Here is an 18,563-nt window from a genome sequence, read left to right as displayed (position 1 = left end):
TCCTTCTCGCCCTGTAAAGTTGACTCGGCGCGGTTGAGTCCTCTTATAACGCAGGGCTGATGCGGCGAATTACATAGAGATCGAAAATGACCTCGTATTGCCTCTTTTGGTTGTTGCTCATTCACAGGAGCTCTTATTTTTGGTTGCCTTGAAAGTGCTTCGTTGGTTAGTGCATCATGCTCTTTCGTTGCCGGTGATAAAAAACATGCGAGGGCATCCACTGGAATGTTATTCTAATTCCTTTTTTGGCAGCCTCTTTCAACGATGCTAATGACTGTTGGCAGAACCTGTTGGGGGAGACCCACGAGATAGTTGTTGGCTTGTTACATTGACATGAAATCCGAGAGAATAACGACTTATTGTACGAGACCATTCTTTAGTGAAAAACCAAAAAGACGCGTACCATCAAGGAAAAAAAGGTAAGACAGGACAGAAAGGGCGCCCTTTCTGTCCTGTCTTACCTTTTTTTCCTTGATGGTACGCGTCTTTTTGGTTTTTCAGTAAGCATGTACCAACTAGCCCAACAAAAAGTTCTATTAAGTTACCATTCTTTAGCTTGCAAAAAGGAGTAGTAATAGCTGCACATCTCTGCAATCGTTGAATACTTTAGATGGTCCAAACGGTCTGAGCATGCTGCCCCAACTGATGCGATCCAGTATGCCACCGCACAGCTGTTAGTGTCCACACTGACGAAACTGTCCCCGTATGTGGATGGTTGGGATACTTCATATAGAAATGTTCGAGCACCAGGCAAGGCGCTTCAGAAGAAGGTGAACATAGGAATACCAAGGTCGCAAGAAACGTCCTCTAGCATCCAAGGCGGGCCACAATTTGTTTCCTTATTTTGGGGCTTTTAACACCCAGGAACTCTAATGGGTTTAGCGCGGCATAGAAATGAGATCTGTGCCTGGTGTTGAGTCTTCTGGTGAGCGATTTCCCAGTGAAAGACTCACTCAGTCTTAGAAGTACGTTGACTCAACGGAGCTTGCAAGGCCAGAAGAGCGGTAGGGATTGGGCCTCATATTTCTTGTTTGAGGCTGCCTGCGAAACCAGGCAAACCTTAGCACGAAATTTTCAGCGACCGTGTTATTCGATCGTGTTCGCCTCATAGGCACTCTCAGCGATGAGAGACGCATTTCCGGCGTGGAACATTTTCGCAGCCTAGTGTGCCTCCGAAGTCCGGGTGCAATCTGCGCACCAGCATTTTGCAGCGATCGATTTGCTCGCAACAACAATGCTAAATTTGGGAAACTCCTATGGCATCTTCAATGTACCCACAGCTTTAAAATTAATCCGTTGTGTATCTTCCATACGGCATACTCAACGCCTAAGAAATTTCATCGAATATATGTGTAACGACCAGGTCATTCGATAATAGGAAAGGTTTTTTGTCAGCCGCGGCAAGTATACATACGAAGAACTCAGTGCCTATCTAAGGCGGCCCTAAAGTGCTTCCAAAACAAAATGCATTCTATATACCAACTCTTACCTTGTTGCGCTCGATAGTTGTGAAACGATATATTGTTATAAATGAATACCTTTTAGGGCTTCAATCTAGGCGCAATTCATAGAATTTTGAAAATTGTCCGCAACGTCGCACACGTCTAACCATTCGCGCCGCCAGTGGCAAGGGGGGGGGGGATGTTTAAATTCTATAGAATTTTTTTATGTTTACATTCTCACTGAAATTCAATGTAAATTTCTCTGGATGGCTCTGATTATTCTTTCATTGTATTGGCTTTCACGTTTGGAGCGAACGTATTGGAACGGACATTCTTCAGCCGCGTGTTCCGCCGTCATGGTACGTGTTCATCGCTGCACTGGCGCCTCTAAATATTAACAGTATTCTACGTTCCAGAGCTAACCTTGCCTATATGAGTGATACACCGTAGCGAAGTTATGTTAATTTTTATTGAACATGGGCCGAAATCTACTCAGCATATATATCCCATATGGACTTTTTTTTTGCATTTCATTGTGTCTGAACACCGCGGCCGCAGCTGGGGATCAAACTTGTATCCCCGACTTGCCGAACAGTATCTGTAAGGTCAATTAATATGCAGCATATGCACGCAGTGAGGTATATGTCCTGCGGCACTCGTGAACACGGTAAACGCAAGCAAGATCCCGAATACCAACACAGAATAAAATTAAAATATCATGTCTTTGTATTGACAAAAACGCGAGTTGAACCGCCGTTCATGGTCCAAGTAAAGCTGGCCACTAAGCTATGCTGACGACTCGCCGTTGAAAGAATACTTTGATTTTCAGTGAGAACACGTTTTTTTTTTACCCTTAGGGTGAGAGCAGTTGAATTTTTTAAAAGCATAACATTAAGGTATCTGCAGCATATAGGGCTTATGAACAATTTGGTAAGGTTTTTGCCGCTGTTATATAAGAGAATAGACACAATATGTTTCGAATATTGGCGCAGCTGCATTACCGGTGGGTCTTCTACATCAATAACTATTTCTTTTTAATATAGGTACTTCGCTTCTCGTCGTCAGAATTTCGATGGTTAACACTGAAACCTCGAGTGCCTTAACCAGTATCAGTATCAATAAGTGAGGAAGTCGCGCATTCTTAAAAAAAAGAAAAAAAAAGTTAGTGAAATTGTGGAGCGAACGTCTGCACCCCCCCCCCCCAATATATCCCGATATATATATATATATATATATATATATATATATATATATATATATATATATATATATATATATATATATATATATATATGTGTGTGTGTGTGTGTGTGTGTGTGTGTGTGTGTGTGTGTGTGTGTGTGTGTGTGCGCGCGCGCACTGAATTGGCGAAATGGACGGAATGGATCGCGTGTTGTCTCAATTTCCCGAACAAGAAAAAAAGAGCACTGTCTTGGTGCAAGCCCTAGTAGCACGCAATGTCGCCACTACGTTGAAGCAACGTTCCCAATGTTGCGGCAACGTTGTGTCAACATTTGGTGCTACTAGGGAGAGCGAGGCGACATATTTTCTTTTCGTTATTAATATACACATGTCGTTATCGCGTCCCGGTGCAAACCGCCAGGAGCTCGATGTAAAAACGTAGCAGTGATATTTTATGTCAGTGTATCCCAAATGTTTGAGAAAGAACATTGCATAGGAAAACATATGGGGGAAATTGTCATCCATGTATTTGTTTGTACTGTGCTACAAGGGAAACTGCAGATGTTTGTCCCAGGTTCAAATTCCGGACCATACGAGATTCCGGAGCATAAAAATTCCGGACAATAGGAAGCTTTCCTTCCAAACGCTTTCTTCCATCTGTCGATGCCATCCAAACTGTATAAACTTTACCATTTCCGTGAAAACGGAAATAATGCGCACCGAAGGAAAAAAATATAAGGGGGAGATACCGACGTACGCCAGGATCGTGTTGCTTACGTCAAGCATTCGTGTAGAAATTGAGTATTTCGCATTAATTCTGGCAGACAGTAGCGATATGACAGCCCAAAGTGGTAGCTGCCTAGGTTTTCGTGAGACGTTATCGCAGATGTTAAAGAAATGACGGTCATTTATCTAGCACCAGCAACCACACCTAGAAAACCTTGCCAAGTGCTAAATATGCGGCTACAAATGGCACGAGGCGGTTTGTATTTTTCGCATACGTGTCGCTGCTGCGGGTAACCTTGGCGTCGCGTCAGCGCCGACCGACCGCCGTTGCCGCCGTTGCTATGGGAAGGTGGCGCTGCAGTCTTCTGTTGGCGAGTAGTCTTCCGCGCGTTGCATCGGATCCCCTCAGCTGCTTGTTGTTCGTCGGCGGTGCCCCACGCTCGGCGAGCCAGCTGCAGTTCACCGGCGTCTCCTCAACAGATGACATAACCGACTACTCGCACCTAAAGCCCCGCTGCGTGAGCGCGCCCAGAGCAACTGTGTGTCATCATCGTCTCTTCAACGTATGACTTTACCGAGTCGCGCCTGAAGCCCTGCTACGTCTGCGTCGAGAAAGCAACTGTGTTTATCTGCTGCTTTTCGATAGCTTCATCATGCCGAATATCAGCTGTAACTTTGAGACAGTGAGTACACATACGGATTTATTTTGGGCAATTCAAGCAGGAGCATAAGCAGTTGCCCGACTACGTCTACGTAATTTTTCACCCGTACGTGAGGCCAGTATGATAATGTTGAATTCTGAGTGTCGGTTTATCGCAATAGTTCTCGCAATTGCGTAATTATTGTTGACGTGTCCGGCACACCTGAGGGAACCGTTTTGTTGATTAACATCCGGCCGAAAGTGACGACTTGGTCCACTTGCACAGGCGTGGGCTTGCATTCCCTCGTTCGCTCTTTGCTTTCAGTAGGACAGGCAGCTCTTGTGGCAGTCTTTTTTTTTTTTTTTTCCAGCCAACGAAGACAAAATTGCCTTTGCGGCTGGTAATTCCTTGGTGGCCTTGCGCCGCTCAACTACCGTGACCCAAAAGCGCCGATTGGTCGCGGATGTTGTGAAAGAGAAACCGCTCTATCGTACGCGCATGCAGCCGGCCTTCTTGGAGCTCTCCAGCTGGCGACGTCTGGTTATACTGACGGAAAATGGGATGCTTACTCGGGATATTCCAGTGTTGAATAAGGGTGAAGGAACTATGTTTCTTCGATCTTAGTAAATAATGTCTTCTGGTTGTGAGGTAATTGATAGCTTCGTTTGTGTTATTAAAAACTCTACCTTCTCTAAAGCGGTGTCAAAGCACTGTGAATTTTATTAGAACCGCGAAGCAGTGTGCTGTAACTCTTTCTTTGGAATGAAAATTGCTATTGCTCGGTTCCGTGACGGCATTCCGAACAAAGTTCGATTAAGTTGGGTATTCACTTAAAACTTAGGCTAACTTAATATGAAAGAAATACGTGTGATTGTGGTTAACGTCGAAATTTTATAATTAACACAGAAGGTTGTACAGGCGTGGGCGAGTAGTTCTTCTCGCATGGACACTGCATTGGGCATCCATTAAAGCTTAGTAGGAAGTTCAGCAATTATAATCGGCAATATGGAATGCATAAATGTTATTACGCTATTTAGTAGCATTTATCCTGAGGAACTGTATGATTAAAACAAAGTGCAAAAACCTCGTTCATGCTCTCTTTATCGTGCACAAAGCTGCTTACGTTAGTACTAAAATGAAAGTGCAAGGAAAGTTCCCAGCTGCCTGTTATTTAAATGTCATTTGGTTTGTTATGGCAACAGTACTAAAATTAAACTATTTGCTGAAGTGTGCACTTTGTAGATCATGTAGTGCATAGAGCAGAAATCAATGCATTTATTATTTTGTGATTATGTTTACATGTCTGTTAAATATATAATTAAGTGGTGCATCATTTTGAACCATGTATTTCATTTCCATGTGCGCTGAGATTTTTTAAATATTTTTTTTTGCCTGCTTGCTCCAATCTTCAGTTATCTACAGGAAAGTAAAATGTAAGGTGTTAAAATTGCTTGCTCTCTGTTTTTCTTAATGGCATTTTGCTTAGGCCAGACAGTGGCTGCTTATCTTTGCACTGTATGTGGAATAATGATGTGGGCTACACTACAGACAGTCAACAAAATGACATCAGTGCTGCAAAGTTGTCTTATTTGTTTCACATATCACAGCAAAGTGATGTATGCTGTGCATACATCACTTTACTGCTATTGTATTTTGCATTGATGGACTCCAACACAGTAATTTGCTTGTCCTGTTTTCTGCCTGCAGAACCACAAGTCCACCAATGTGGTCTTCCAGAAGCACCATGTCAGCAGAGACAAGCGAGGTCAGATCATGGGCCAGAAGGGAGGCTTTCGCGGCTGCACCATCTGGTTCACTGGTATGTTTAGGGCCCAGAAGGCACTTCTTGGCCTCCCATTTTCCAGCAAGCATATGTTGCAAAATATCTATAAATATGTTTAATTCAGAAGTACTTTTTCCTGTGTGTGTGTGTGTGTGTGTGTGTGTGTGTGTGTGTGTGTGTGTGTGTGTGTGTGTGTGTGTGTGTAATATATATATATATATATATATATATATGCACACACACTCGGCATATATGTACACCTCAGGGGTAGAAGAAATATCTTTGGTGGCCACTAGGTTATAAATGAAAAGTTTATCTACTTCTCAAAATGCAGTGTTTATTAAGTCGATGTTTCGGCTGGAGCCAGGCCTTTTTTAAGACAAAGGCCAGGCTCCGTCCAAAAGGTTGACCTAATGAACAGTTGTTTCTGAGAGGTGCATCCACTTAAAAATGTATATGTAGGGGTCATCTGTCACTCCCTCCTGAGATCCTTTGGACATGCCAAAGCTTTTAAGTAGAATGTTTGTGTGTCTTGATAAAGACTTCTGCTTGGTTAGCCTGCTTGTTACGGAATTTTCGCTCTGTTTCCTCTTACTGGCATTACAAAATATATAATAATAAGTATGTTAAAAAACTGCGCCATGCTCATCTCTGGAACATTTACGTGAATATATCATAGTCTCTGGAGATGTCATACAAACTGCTTAATAATGCATTGACACTCAAATGGCTACATAGCAATGCTACAGTTTCATGTTGCTACCCATATTACAGCTGCCTCTTTGTAAGTGTCATTACATCACTTCACTGGAATGAGTAGTAACCCCTTGTTGCCTCTTTTAAACTATGGTGCTTTTGCAATAATCAAGAGCTTCAATTACATGCTGGCATTTGCTCTTCATTGCTGTTAACGTCCTAAAGGTAGTTAAGCTAACTGCATACATGTTGTCCATTTATTCATTGACTTTATGCCACTGCCATCAAAACTCTTGATGTCATGACAAACATATTGCCTCTTCAGGTAGTGTGCCAGTCTTCAAATAGCCTGTGTGCATGTGACATTTAGTGCTTGTAGGGATAGTCATCAAATCCATAAAATTCAAATTACTTAAGAAGGCCCAGAGGGACATGCTGCTGGTGTCTAGCCTCTTTTTTTTTAACTCAAATTGTAGCTGTCTCTCTGGGTCTGCCATGTAGTGGCATCATGCGATTTTTCTAGTAACCTTTTCACTAGTGAAAAAGAAAAAAAAAGGAGAGCACGCAAAACACTTTATTCTGAAGCACACATTTGTGAAAATCTCTGCAGGAGACCACCAGACAATGCGCTGTAAGAAAAAAAGGGGGAATGAAGTGTGTTCACTGCATGATAGCTTTTGACCATTTGTCCCTGGTCACAGTTTCGTGAGCTGACACTAAAACAAAACTTAAACAGTGTGTCCAATGTAGCAGTGCCTTTGACCATACCATTATAGCAGCAGCTAAGTTTCTGATACGGCCTCTTACATTCACACCAACACCATGATCCACATTTGTGAAAATTTTCATTGGCGATTCATCAGAGTGGGTCTGCAGTTACCAGCGGCTGTTGGAAAAAACTCTGAAGCTAGTTTTATTGCTTCTCATAACTTGAGAAGTGAAAGTACTGTTCAAAGAGGACGTAACTTCCTCTAAAATTTCTGGGCCATGCTGAAGCAGTATGCAAAATAAATTAGCCATGAAAGCAGAACTTTTCTACTACCATTAACAGTGGTACCTGTTTCCCAGCCTGGCTTTTGTAACGACTTTGTTTCACAACTTTTTGCTATGACTTGTCACTGAGTGCCTTGTTGTTGTAGCTACTTTATATGCATAGTTTGAACCCAGGCAGGGAAACAGCCCTTGCCGTCTAAAGTGGTACCGAGGTTCAGCTTCTGTGACATATATTTGTTCTTTAGTGTGTGCTAAAAATGTGTGTATCTGCTATAGTTAGTGCACTCTTCTAGTCTACTGTAATGTCGCGGCATTGTTAACAGAATGGCAAAATGCTTACACCATTGAACATAGAACTCTGTTGTGTGGTAACAGTATACAGAATTCTGCAACTATCTCTACACTCGTTGGTTTGAATGCGACAGTGAAGAAACATTCAAGCAGCCTCCTTACAGACATGATGCAACCACAGAGCCTGTGCAAGATAGGAAGCCTGCACACGTGTTGAAAGCTGAGAGTCCATAACATTTGCAACTGTAAAACTTTCTTATGCCACACATATACATGCACTAGCTATGACCAATTGATCAGGCATGGAGCCCCATGGTTGCAAGGGAAAGTAACATTTTTCCTTTGTGTGCTTTTGTATGTGCACAGGTCTGTCAGGTGCAGGCAAGACAACAGTGTCCTTTGGCGTGGAGGAGTACCTCTGTCTTCATGGAATTCCTGCCTATGCGCTTGATGGTGACAACATAAGACACGGGCTCAACAAGAACCTGGGCTTCTCCTCCCAGGACAGGGAGGAGAACATACGACGAGTGGCTGAGGTTGCCAAGCTTTTTGCTGACAGTGGTGTCGTATGTCTCACCAGTTTCATCAGTCCATATGCAAAGGTCAGTGTGCATTCTGTCCTTATTCATAAGATGCATTGTTAGAGCATATTGAATTTGGAGAGAGAAACAAATGAACTCTGCCTAGACAAAAGAGGGATATGCACACATGGTGCCAGCAGCGGGGCTGATTGGGTGAGTAGCTAACTTAAGCAGCTAACCAAACTGTCACTGCAGTACTCGTCATATAACTCAGCTTCTTAGGAGGCTGTACTTTATTTAAGGTTACCTGCATCAGACTAGTTGCAGTTGAAAATTAGATTTCTTGGTGTTACTGCAGTTAATCGATTCTAACACACCCACACTTATAGCACATTAGATTTTCACAGCTATAAATGGAAAATGTAGTTCCTTGTAAATGTAGGGACCGAATCGGTCCCAGAATGTCGGGCTCTCTTCAAACTGTGGCTGGAGCCATTTCAACTTCCCAAATCTTCTACCCAGCCAGACAATATTTTTGTCAAAATGTTTACATTTAAACTGTTAGCTTGCCAGATTTTATTGTTGAATAAAAAGTAATTTATCATTTGGGAAAAGAAATTTATTGCACCCAAGTGGACTGGGCATCACTTTTCTGATAGTGATGTACCAGGTGGCCTCCTTATTGCTATCACCAGCCTGTAGCTTCTGTTGTTCAAGGGTGTTCATTCTGTTGTTCAAGGGTGTTCATGGTATTCATTATACAGTAAAATACCACTTGAACGAACGTCAGTTAAACAAACTATTCAGTTGTACAAACTTTTTGTAAGTCCCCCACCGAAGCGCCATTGGACCCAATGATAACGCATTTCAGTTTAACGAATTTAGTGCAGACTGCATTTCAGTTCTACGAGCATATTTTGCGACACAATCCAATGCCTCTCACGTCATATTGATCAGAAATTGTTTAAAAGACTGGGTACAGACAGCACATTGCATTTTGAGAACTATGTCATCTGTGACTCTCGCATTGAGACATGCTTCACCCTGTCTACAGAAGAGATTGCAGCGAGAGGAGGAGGCGGAAGAAGTAACCACTGTAGGGGAAGCACCAAGAATTTTAGCTAACGAAGCCCTGATGTACTTGGAAAAAGTGAAATCCTTCGCTGCCCAACAGAGTGTTGTGCCGGAAAAGGTTTACGAGAGCTTGAACACGGTGACTCAATTTATGACCACTGCAGCCTTAAAGTGCACAAGTGCAGCAAAAGAGTACTGCATTCTTCAAAACATGCTAAATAAGCAGGTATTCACATTCAAGTAAGCAGCATTGCAAATAAAAGGGTTCAAAATTCATTTCAACAACTTATGTTTTCTTTAGCTCCTGATAACAAGTTGAAACATAGCTATTTCAGTTCAGCGAACTTTCACTTTAACAAACTTTTCCATGGGGTTCCTTGAAGTTCGTTCAAGTGAAGTTTTACTGTATACTGCATTTCTTTAACACCTTGCCAACAATCGCCACATTACAAACCTCCAGAGCAGGCACGAAGAATATTACAGCTCAAATAGCTGCAGCAGATGTGTGAATTGGATTGCATCATTTTTAAATGTTAGTGACAAGAGTTTTTCACTATTGCAGCTTTGATATTGTAGTACTGGATTCTAACTCAAACTTATTTTTCCCAAGAAAAAAAGTGCTTGTTAGAATTGATTAAGCACATCTATGTGTGTCCTTTATTTGGCTACTCTTGAGTTTGTGGATGTGGTTTTTTTTTCTCTGCAGGACCGTACTATGGCCAGAGAGATACACGAACAAGCCGGCTTGCTCTTCATTGAGTGCTTTGTCGACACACCATTGGAAGTGTGCGAGAAAAGGGACGTCAAAGGTCTTTATAGGAAAGCTCGGGCAGGACAAATTAAAGGCAAGCTGATGCATTTTGCTAAGTAATGAATTTGCACTCATTTTATACTATGTGTTATGGCATTTTTACTATCCTCTTTCGAAAGCAATATTGTCTTCGCATCTTTGTGCGAAGGTGTAATGCATTGGTGATTGACTAGTTTCACATACTTGCTAAGGAGAGCAACCAAGTTATGTATAGAAATGTGTGCCATATTTCACATATAGTACGAGTTGCGTGGATCTTGCAGAACTGCCAGAAAAATGTTTTTGAGAATGCCTGTGTGAAGAAAATGCTCATTAAGAAACCAGTAATCTCGCAAGTCACAGTTTGTGCTGGTACATTTCATCGTGGTCAGTTCCAGTGCATATTGTTTTTTTTTTGTTAATGTGGGGGATACTTTCTTAATCGGCTTTTTCTGTGCATGTGCACACCTGTATATGTTTTTTATTATTGTCTCAGTGCGTGTCTGATTTTTATTGCGATAGCAATTATAGGACACTCTCGGCGGATTTTTGCCGTCGCCGTCATGCCCCGGATATGTATATGTATGTAAAAGCCGCAAATGAAAATGATTCAGAAGAAAAAAATTCCGAAGCGTTCGATCGGGTTTCGAACGTTCTACCCCTCGCTCCGCAGCTCACTGCCTTAGACAATTACGCCATGCCTCATTCGTTTTCCAGGATACTAACGGCAGAATACAAACGCACGCGGCATTGGGTGAAACGCACGGGACGCCACACATGGCGAAATTAAAATTATGCGAGACGCGGTCCATGCTGCATCGTTGCCCGCATTGTGTTTTCGTCATATCGCTGGCAACCCATGCTAGTTTTCCATTTTGGGGTGGTAGTGCCACGTCACTTGTGGCCAGTCGGCCAGGGAAAAAGAAGAGCATCCCGTGGCTCGTGGTGGCGCGAGCTAGTGGGAACGCTTTGGCTCTTGTAGACTTATGACACAGGAGGGAAGAAACGAGACAGCTGAACCAGAATCCTCAGGCTAAAATTGCAGCGCAAATGCACAAGACACCCACAAAGAAAAAAAACGTACGTAGTTCTAAACCAAAACTTGTAACAGGGATGATAGTGTATTAGATACGCGAAGACATGAAATCATATTCAGATGGGTGCAGGGACATAGCCTCTGGAATATGTAACAACTAGACCCAAATGAAGTTTTATTTTACTGACGAGAATCGATGCCTGCGGGAACGAGAGACGTGGCTTCATGTGCCACTGCCAAGCGCCGTCTTTATATTCTTCTCTTGTGGTCATGCGCTCTCCAGTTTTGTTCGCCGCCCAAAGGAAGGCGCTGCAGGGTCTTGGGACGGCGCGGGCGCAAGAGTCGGAGTGGCTTGCGTTCTGCGCATGCGTCCTGGAGGCTCGCAAATTTCTTGGATCCGAAATTCTAAAACTTTCTAGCGTTTCGCCGAAGTAGCGCGCAGCAAGTTTCTAGCTGCTTGCTGTTCTTCCTGTGGCGTTTGGCGTTCCAATTTCTTGCTATCGCATTCATTGCTTCGTCCTTGAGGCGAAACTGTGACTTTGGGGGTTTGGGGGGGGGGGGGGGCTTTTTCTATTGTGGCTAACATATTCAGCAAAATAAACTTGTTTTTTGAAAATTCCAATGTGGAGTCAGATTCGTAAGAGTGAAAGTTGCCACTCACCTGTAAGTTCATTTTTAGGAAGTTTGTTTCTTCAACCACAAGTCTTTGTAACTATTCCATATGGGTTGCCTTTGTGGCTTCATACTGCTTTTAGCTAGACACCAGTTTTCTTTTTATTAGTTTGTAGTCATGTTTCGCAAAGACAAAGGCAATGACATTTAGGTACAGTTTTATTTCTGGTTATCCTTTTCACAGACCATGATGTGATGTATAACTCTGGCACTTTAACATGATACAACTTTTATGACTTAAACAAATTATGGGGTTCTTTAGGTTTCACTGGAATAGATATGCCCTATGAAGCACCTGCCAAACCAGACCTTCTGATCAAAGCAGGCAAGGACACCATCAAAGACTGCGTGCAACAAGTAGTTGAACTCCTAAGAGAAAGGGTGAGATGCCAGTTTTAAGTGTAACTAGCTGCTAGTTTCAGCCAATGAAGCCAACAGACATTTAAGCCGAGGAAAGTATAGAGGACATTATTTGTTGTTTTTAACTGTAGTGTCATGATTATGACCTAAATTGAAAGGATTTAAAGTGGACGAAAAGGCACTATTTCTGTCGGTGGGATCTGAACCCACAACCTTCAAATTACGCGTCCATCTGTTGGTTTCATTGGTTGTCTAACAAAGAAACGAGCGCCTCAAACAATTCCCCTTCTTTTGTGCTACCTGCTAGTTTGTATTGAAACTGACTGAAATGTTTCGTTGAGAGTTTAAGATCCACTGCAAGGAGTGCCAAGAGCTTCAAACAGGACTGTCAGTGCTTGTGCAGCACCTGGGGTGCCACAGAGCTCATAACTTGCTGGAGAGCGATGCATTCTACCAGAGTGCTATATTTACTTGCACATGCTGTTGTGTCAGGTCGCCGTGAGTGTTCCAACAATGTAACACAGCTGTGTTGTAGCATGTCTAACCAACTCGCCATAAAAGTTCATGAAATTTTGTTGTGGCTGCGTTTGCATATGCACTATATTGAATTACTTAACATATATTGTTATGCATAGACCAGTTTATGACCACGTTTTAATGCATACCTAGAGCTTTGAAGCATTTTTTAGAGGCCTCATTTAATGGCTTCATGACAGCTCTGAGTACACAGGCAGGTTTGAAGCTTTTGGCAAAAGTTGCACATCTAGCCTTTGGCATGGGCATTCCACACCCTGAAGGAACAGATTCCAAACCTGCTTGCATGCTATATATAATAAATATTTTTCATTGTAATCTTGTTTAGCATTTTGTGCACTATAATCAGAAAGTGAATGCCTTTTTGGCAAACATGGTGCAAGAAAACTAGAAAGCAATGCAAGAAATTATAATGCAGTTGAAGCTACATATCTCTTGTTCAAACATGTGCCCGCCTCTTATTTCCTGCAACTTTGAAACAGGCAACACTGGTGGCGACACCTGATTACGCATAGCCTAACGCATAACATTGCAGCAACTTGCCCGCTTTAAGCATAACAGTAAAGCATTAGCAGTGAGACAATTAGCAACTCGCAGTATTCTCGTTGCTTTTTTTTTTTTTTTTTGCGACAAGAACAGCAACGCGACGGAGAAAACAGAAAAAAAAAATTATTGTAGTTGGACAAAACATCACAAGATGTCACAACCGGCTCTGCAGCTGCTGTTATTGCTGCAGCCGTCAACAGCTCTGGTAACCAGGTATCCGCAAACGTTAGGAAGTCTACAGACAAACTAAAGCTGTCTACTGCCGGGATCATATTGCGTAGTGGACAGATAACTGCTTCGGCGGTCGGATGTGCGTACATGGGATTGGTATGCCTTGAGAACGCAGCGTTGTCCACTCTAAATACGAGTCAGTAAAGTGTACATCACGTCACTTGCATGTTGCACGTAAACACGGCTACAGAGCGCAAATGTTGGGATTTTACTGCTTCCTTCGTCACTTCTCAACCTGCTACTTTAAAAATGATCGAAGCGCAAATGTTTCAGCACGTCTAATGCTGCGGCTGCTCCAAGCCTCGCAGTAAACGTCACCTCAGTTGGACGACACGGACAAAATTGCAGCCACCAGCGAGATTCGTGAAGTGAATCGAGCTTTTCTGGCTGACTTTTACACTCCTCCCAGCTCTTTTGTCCATCGCCGCACTAGATAAGCAACATTGTTTGACGATTGAGGAAACAAGCACTCTCAACGCTCAACACAGCAGACGAAACAGCAGCACTGACAACATGGCAGAAGCTGGCCAGTGACTTCACTGGATCTCGCGGTCACCTGATAGTATTCGTTAACGAGTAGGCCGACTACGTCGCGGGGCCACCTAGTGCTCTTCGAAATTGAAACTGCCTCCGGTCGTAACATACGAGCTTATAATTAAGCATTTATCTCGCGCTGGGGCAAAATGAGTTTCGTTGCCGCTAGAGTCAGTAGCCACTGATTAAGAGGAAGAAACAGAGGTTCACAAATTTTTTGTCACCACTCATTTAAGAGCCACTATGGCTAGCTGTTGTGGAGGTTTCGTTTGAATTGGTACAATGCTCATGGAACACTGTGCCCCTTAAACAAGCCATCATGTGCGAGAAGCAGTCGGGGATTCATTCCGGGTGGTGCCATGTCTACAGGGTGCCAAGGGAAAGCGCAGTGTATACTGCTGTGCACTTACAGTATCTTTTTACTCCACAATGATTTTGTCAATATATTTAATTTACTAGTTTACAAAGAAAGCTTGACATTTGGTTGAAAGCTCCTATACTTTTATTCGGGATTCTTCTAGGGCATATTTACACTTTTCAATACATACATTATTCTGAATACCTGGATTTAGTATAAGGAGGTTTGGCAGCTTGGTTGTTGTAAATTCTTTGGTTCACTGTGTGAATACTGGCATTTGTACAGGGTGTCATCCCAGGCAGTGTGGTGGACTGTGTCAAGGAACTTTTTGTGAGCCCTGAGTACCTGCCAGCTGCGATGGAAGAGGCAGCGGCACTGCCAAGTGTGGAAATTTCCAAGCTGGACCTACAGTGGGTCCAGGTGTTATCTGAAGGTTGGGCCACACCCCTCACTGGCTTTATGCGTGAGGCTGAATTCCTACAGAGCCAGCACTTTGGCTGTTACCTTGAAGGTGAGAAGGCATTGAAGGGTTGAATGCCTAGCTAAGGAACTATTTCATGGCCTACTTTCTGGTGTAATTTTTTACCAAAAGTGTAATAAGTATATGGCTGACTGGATCATGACTTCTACTTGCTTCTTCATTAGGTGGTGTTACCAACCAGTCAATTCCGATTGTACTGCCTGTGACGACAGAGGATAAGGATCGCCTTGAAAATGAGCCTGCATTTGCGCTAAAGTACAATGGCAAGGTGTATGCTATCTTACGCCAACCCGAATTCTATCCCCACCGCAAGGAGGAACGCTGCTCAAGACAGTTCGGAACAAGTTGCAAGGGGCACCCTTACATAAGTGTGAGAATCTTATACATCTTGTAGCACAAGTCTGTAGCTTGTGCATGAGGACATTGTCACGAAATAAGCTTTGCACTCTTGAAGTGGCTTGCTTTCCTAATTCTGAAGCATCTTAATTACATAGAATAACATGGCTGTTAAAGGGCCTCTGAACCTCCTCAAAGCACTGCTGCATTCTCCTCTCCTAAAACTTCCTGTCTTTTCATAGCATGTCATATGTACAGTTGCCAGCTACATTAAACTTGCTTCTTTTTTTTAGATGATTTACGAAAGTGGTGACTGGCTTGTTGGAGGTGAGCTTGATGTTCTAGAGCGAATTCGCTGGAATGATGGACTTGACGAATACCGGCTCACACCAAAAGAACTCAGGAAAGCATTCTCGAAGCTTGGGGTATGTACTCTTACCTTTGCATGTCAGATATGGCTCTTTGGATTAACAAATCCATTACGGCTCACTTCAAGTGAAACAGTTCAATTTGTCTACTCAAGTACACTTGTGGCGCGATTTTGTACGCGTTCTTAAAATGGACGGAGGCGGTCCGTTACATCCAGCCGCACGCGATTGATCAATGCAAGGCCGTGATGTCTGTCGCGGTTGGATCACATTGGCCATTCGCATGCAGCTAGATGCAACGGACCGCCTCCGTTCGTTTTAAGAACACGTACAAAATCGCGCCATTGATCTGGAAATATCACTCTGATATTCAGATATGTCCTTCATGCAAAAGTGTAGTAGCATTGTACTATGCATGTACCAAACATTGTTCTGAGCCCAACCCTTCAATTGCACTTCTCTCAACAGGGCACTATAACTTCTTATGTCATTAGGATATTTAGTACAGAGTAATTTAAAGTCAATGTTTTGGAAGATGCTCTGAAACAAGAATCTGAAGGGCAGTATGCACCACGGAGGAAAAATGAGTTGGGTGCATGTCTGTTTTGCTCGCCACACATATGTGCATGACTTATGCAAATTGCTACTGTTGGTCATCAAGCAGTCCACAAGAAAGTATGGATAGAGCCATCTTTTCACTGTGCGACTCCATGCATGCGATGCCATGCTGGAAATACCTGCACCATCGAATTTGTCTTTGTGGACAAGTGCTTTCCATGATTGGCATTTTAGGGATAAACCGAAATGAATTTCACCCCCTTTGATGAATTTTTGTACGAGTTTTGAATCTCTGTACACCACATCTGCACTTCATGGAAAGGCCATAGTGACAGCAGCATGATACTTATTCGCAGGTCCAAAGTTTGCACTGAACTAGTAAATGCTTTGCATTCGTCCTTGCAGTGTTAGACGTAATTGAAACGGGCTCTAATGTTCGGCAAGCTGAACACAATTTTTTAATCTTGACAGTGTGTAGTGTTGGTAGTACTAAGTCGAACCCGTTTATAACGAACTCGAAAGTGCCGCGAAAACTGGTCGTTATATCGGTAGTTGGTTAAAATGGTCTCACCCTCAAAAACATGCATTTAGCGACCAAGTCGCTTTTTTTTTCTGCGCATTTTTATTGAAAAGTGCTAACAACTCCTCCGGTGAGAAGTTAGGCCTTTTCGCGTTGTGAAGCGAGGCCCGCTGCGTGCACGAGTGAATTAAACCGCCTTTGCAGTGAAGCGACACCGTTTCACTGAACCGCGGTACCGCTACTTGGAGCCGATCATGCCTGGCTAGTTGCTTGAAGTGCGTCGCCTACTCGGCTTACGCCATCACTGCTGGGCTGCTTGCATTTGTACGCACATTTGTGCGCTCTTTGTGCCCGTTTCACTTCGGAGCGTGCACGGGTGCGGCGAGCCGTTGTCACCCCGAACAGTTTACGTCACACGTGCAGCCGAGCCGATAGCTGCAGATGACTGATAAGGTTGTCGGCGATAAATCATAATGGAACGTTCATCGCCGGCCGCCACATCGCCTTCGCTCTTTTCTGATGCTTATCCGTGAAGGAATCGCCGCAATCGCGGCGGGAAGTCGTAATCATTGATCGGCTGGTCTCTGCCGTAACCGAAAAGATGAAAGACATTTTGCGGCACATTGTGAGGTCGACGCAGTGAACATTTAAGAGCCGAAAAGTTATCGCGGTCATCGCTTATTGCATTTTATGGCTTCTTGCGCTCCAAGGCATGGGTTCATCGTAGGCGGTCGTAGCTGCAGAGAACAGCGCCAGGAAAGGTTGCCGTGCGAAAGCTGACTGCAAGGCTTCATGCTGCCTACTATTTCTTTCCTTCTTTCTTTCTTTTTTTTTATTCCCCACTGCCATTCTGCCACTGAAGAAACGATTGGAAAGCGAGTGACCTCGCTTGTATCGTCTGAAAGCAGCGCGTGCGGTGCTCGCCGATCTCGGGTATCTTCGTCACGAGTAAACTAGACCAGGGCACGCTTGAGCGCGCGCCTCTCATGCTTCAGAAGGCCTACTTCAACTTTTTTTTTCGCTTCGTATACGCCATATTTTTACCGCGACCGTGTCTGAAGTGTTTGTTGTAAAAGTAGGAGGCTTTGAAAAATTTTCACTATATGTGGACGCAATTTCAATGGGTAGCATAGGAAAATCGTAAGTGCACCAAAGTATGGTCGTTATAACCGATAGATCGTTTATCCGGGATCGTTATAAGTGGGTTCGACTGACTTGCCACCAGTAGAAGCTGTAGAATGGACGCGGAGGAAGGACCAAGAACAAAGGGCCAAAGCCGCACACGAGAAGAGATGTGCGGATTTAGGGCAGACAAGAAGCAAGAACTGGTTTGAAAAGGAAGTCTGTTCTGAAACTGAAGCCGAGCACAATTACCTTCTCCACTCGTGGTGGACATGTGATGTTCCGATAACAATTTGGCGCTAAAAACTGCAGCGAAACAAAGACACAGGGACAAAGACAGCAAGGACGAGCGCTCGTCTTTGTGTCCTTTTTGTGCTGCAGTTTTTAGCAAAGATGTACAGACAGGCCCAACTCGCTACTTTAATCAGCATGGCACATACCCATACAGGCTGATTTGTTCCTGCTAGGCATTCATTTCTATCTTATCGCAAATAAAAATGTGCTGCAGTGTAACTTATCCTGCAAGGCTTGCACAGTCTTTAGAGTGTTTGATGCAGCCTTTGAGAAGCAAATACGAAATAAATTCCCACTTTTCACAACCTTGGTGGAACTGTCAGGAACATGGAGATTTTGGATTAAACTTCAGGCTGACATTTTAGTTTTGTAATTATATTCCAGAACCCCTTTCAAGTTCGATATAAGCGGGATCGACTATATTGCTGTTCCATACCCATGGAACAGGGCCTACAGCATCCTTTACTGCACTTA

The 18,563-nt window shown here is 43.4% G+C and overlaps 1 protein-coding gene across 1 annotated transcript in view; it reads left to right on the top strand.

The window, feature by feature from the left end:
• Positions 1 to 3,723: 3,723 nt before the first annotated feature.
• The window catches only part of LOC119402266 (bifunctional 3'-phosphoadenosine 5'-phosphosulfate synthase), a 28,558-nt gene continuing 13,718 nt past the window's right edge, over positions 3,724 to 18,563 (top strand). The window contains exons 1-8 of the mRNA XM_037669404.2: positions 3,724 to 4,033; positions 5,699 to 5,810; positions 8,121 to 8,356; positions 10,056 to 10,194; positions 12,110 to 12,228; positions 14,696 to 14,921; positions 15,056 to 15,261; positions 15,521 to 15,652. Of these exons, the coding sequence (XP_037525332.1) occupies positions 4,004 to 4,033; positions 5,699 to 5,810; positions 8,121 to 8,356; positions 10,056 to 10,194; positions 12,110 to 12,228; positions 14,696 to 14,921; positions 15,056 to 15,261; positions 15,521 to 15,652 (1,200 nt within the window). The 5' untranslated portion in view covers positions 3,724 to 4,003. The remainder of the gene's footprint in view (positions 4,034 to 5,698; positions 5,811 to 8,120; positions 8,357 to 10,055; positions 10,195 to 12,109; positions 12,229 to 14,695; positions 14,922 to 15,055; positions 15,262 to 15,520; positions 15,653 to 18,563) is intronic.

The sequence above is a fragment of the Rhipicephalus sanguineus genome, chromosome 1 (assembly GCF_013339695.2).
Source record: "Rhipicephalus sanguineus isolate Rsan-2018 chromosome 1, BIME_Rsan_1.4, whole genome shotgun sequence".
NCBI classification, from domain to species: domain Eukaryota; kingdom Metazoa; phylum Arthropoda; class Arachnida; order Ixodida; family Ixodidae; genus Rhipicephalus; species Rhipicephalus sanguineus.
This window is presented reverse-complemented; position numbering and strand designations above follow the sequence as displayed.